The sequence below is a fragment of the Poromitra crassiceps genome (assembly GCF_964638095.1).
Source record: "Poromitra crassiceps genome assembly, chromosome: 12".
Lineage (NCBI taxonomy): Eukaryota > Metazoa > Chordata > Actinopteri > Beryciformes > Melamphaidae > Poromitra > Poromitra crassiceps.
Genome location: NC_139632.1, coordinates 15,729,729 through 15,733,042, shown reverse-complemented (window position 1 = coordinate 15,733,042; position 3,314 = coordinate 15,729,729). Strand labels below are relative to the sequence as shown.

The following is a 3,314-nucleotide window of genomic DNA, read 5'->3' as shown; positions in this document are numbered from 1 at the left end:
AGCCGGACCCAACCAGCTTGAGATCATCCCAACCCACAGCCCGTCCGGTCTCCACCAACCCAGCCTTCACCATGAACATCTTGTCCTCCTGCCCCGACTTGTATCGTTCCCCGCCCGGATACTCCGGTTACCACGGCGACACCAGCATCTCAAACGCCACCGCCCCATGCAGCAGCATCAACTCTGTGATCTGGCAGCATTACAACCACACCAGCCGTCTGCAGAACAGAAATGTTTCATGCAACAAGAACAACATCACTATCTCCACGGGCATCTTCCTGTTCTTCAGTCTTTTCATCATCCTGGAGAACCTCCTGGTGCTCATAGCTGTTGTCTCCCGCATCTACCACAGCCGGCGCTGGGTGTACGTCTGCATCGCCAACATCACGCTCAGTGACCTTCTCACCGGCACTGCCTACGTGGTCAACATCTGCATGTCCGGCAGCCAGACGTTTCGCCTCAGCCCCGAGCTCTGGCTCTTCAGGGAAGGCATCGTCTTCGTGTCCCTGGCCGCGTCCATATTCAGCCTTCTGCTGATCGCCATGGAGCGCTACATCACCATGATAACGCCACTTTCCCAGAAGTCAACAAGGAAGTCGTACTGCCGCATCTACACCTTGGTGGTGCTCTGCTGGGTTTTGGCGCTGGTGATCGGCTTCCTCCCCTTGCTAGGGTGGAACTGCTTGTGCAGCCTGGAGGACTGCTCCAGCCTCCTCCCTCTCTACTCTAAGACCTACATCTTCTTCTGCCTCCTCATCTTCTTCATCATCCTCCTGGCCATTGGAGTGCTCTATGGTCTCATCTTCAGGCACGTGCACCAGTCACAGATGACCTTCCAGAAAAATCGCAAGAGCTCCATGGATCTCCTCAAAACTGTCATCATCATTGTAGGGGTCTTCATGCTGTGCTGGGGGCCTCTGTTCCTACTCTTACTGGTTGACTTCTTCTGCACCTCCAGCCAATGTGCCCCTCTGTTCAAACTGGCTGACTATGCCATTTGCCTCGCGGTCCTCAACTCTGGCCTGAACCCCATCATCTACGCCAAGGGCAGCAGGCCGCTGAGGAAGGCTATCGCCGGCCTGCTGTGCTGCTGCTGCCTGAAGGCTGGTTTCTGCTGCCCGGACACCTTCCTGTCCAAAGAGACCAGCAGCTCAACGGAGACACGCAGGGACAGCCTGAGGAACAGTTTCAGTAAGGTCAGGAAGCTGAGCGTGGCCTCACCACCGTCGACTCCACGCAAGAATCAGAAAAACAGACAGAGCTCCACTACCACCTGCCTGTCAGTTTCAAGTGGTTAACCACAAAGCGCTCCCCACCCAAACAAACAGGACCTGTGCACACAGATACACATCTACTCGTTTCCTCTGAGTTTTGCTTTGAATGTATAAGGCGTTGTCATACAACTGTTGATTGCACACAGTCATAAAATACAGAGAAAAATACTTTTTCTTAGAGGTTGCAGTGTAGAAGAAATTTCCCTTATTTCCCTTAGGTTGCAATATAGAAGATATATATAGATATTTCCCTTATTTTTTTTGCCTTACGAGCCATTTATTTTCTTTACGCATTTCAGAATGTTATTGTATAGTTTCTGTATACTGACTTACACTGTAGTTTTTATATCTATATGAAAGGGAGCTGGGGCTCTGTCTGTTTGTTTGTTTGTTTCTCTGTCTGTCCAAGTGACGATGTCATCAGTGATGTCATAAATTGTGACATCATCAGTGATGTCAGAGGCATTGTGACATCATCAGTGATGCACACATACACACACACACAAAAGACACACACACACACACACACACACACACACACATGATGATGATGTCATCAGTGACATCACTGATGATGTCATCAGTAATGTCATCAGTGATGATGCGCAGCTGGCGAGCCTAGGATTCGAGCGCGCACTGCGCGCGAGATGCCTAGTCCTGTAAATGCATGTTTTAGGTTTTTAAACTACTGCTATTTACAGGAGTTAATGTAATTTATATATACAGTACAATGCAAATGTCTGTTTCAATTGTTGTAAAAAAAAAAAAGATTTCTATGATGTTTTTTACAGAATGAAATATAAATAAAGTTTATTTTACTGAATGAACAAATGTTTTATTTACCATAATAACTATACTATACCACCACTTTCCTCTGGAGGGAGACATATTATCAAAAGGCTTCTGATTCAAAGTGCTTTTATCCTCCCAGTCTGAAAAGGAAATATTGTACTGAACTCTGCATGATGAATAGCTTTCTAATTTTAATAGACGCTGCAGTGAACATTAGACTTACCATATCCCACCACAGTAAACTGACATCTTCTCATCCCTCCTTAAAACAATATTTTTGTTCATTCAGCGGTTTAGTACAGGATTTGCAAAACAGTGGTGTGAGTAACTGTGCCTGAGGGAAAATGTTTATTTTCTTTACTTTTGAAGGCTCTTCTCCTCTGACAGACCTTCATTTTCGCCATGTTGCATAACACTCCTCAAGGAGGCCTTTTCTAGGCCGCTCTCCCTCCCTGCTTTCTGACCTCCCTGCTTTCTGACAGATTGAGTGATTGAAGTTCAGTACAGAGAGGGCGAGGGCTAGCTGGGACTGCAGCCCCATACACAGACCCAGTTTATTGATAAATTCATTATGACTGTCTGGCAGGATAGATAGATAAGGTTCAGCATGGTAGTATCCATCCCTAAGTCCTATATGGTACTGTATTGTCCTTAAACCTCTGCATCCTGGAAAGACTTGTTTTATCTCAACTCAAGCATATCAGAGGGACTTTCACAGAAGAAACCCAATGGTCTAAAACTTTCAATAAACAGACAGTAGGCCTATGCAAATTTGGTTTCTCTGGCATAGTTTCACAGTTTAATTCCTTATAGAGACACTGTAAAAGGAAGTTTGAAGATTCGATTGATTTTATTTTTAGATAGATAAACATCTAATTTGAAAGAATAGTTTCCACCTTAAAAAATATGTTATTTCCCTTTCTGGGTTCTAGAAACAGCAATCTAGCCGATATCATCTACTAACTAACTTATTAACCACGATGAGATAAAGTATCATAAGGATCCAGATTGTCAACTGGCATCAAGGCCTCTTACATACTCAAAAGAACAATACACTTGTGTTACAGTCAGCCCCTCTCAGCTCATGTGTGATTCATATATTCATATTTATGGCTGTCTATCAAAGGAGTGGATGTTGGCTCTTATGGCTCATTTCCACCACATTTTACTGCCCTGCACAGCTCGTCACCAGTCGGCTCTACTCGTTTCGGCCCGATGGATGTTCTGCTTCAACCGCCGATCATCTGT

At 45.4% G+C, this 3,314-nt stretch overlaps 1 protein-coding gene across 1 annotated transcript; it reads left to right on the top strand.

Annotated features, from left to right (window-relative positions):
- s1pr4 (sphingosine-1-phosphate receptor 4) lies at positions 1-1,882 on the top strand. Its single transcript, XM_083647603.1, has one exon. It carries the CDS (start codon positions 72-74, stop codon positions 1,296-1,298), a length of 1,227 nt encoding a protein of 408 aa, XP_083503729.1. The 5' UTR covers positions 1-71; the 3' UTR covers positions 1,299-1,882.
- Positions 1,883-3,314: the final 1,432 nt, after the last annotated feature.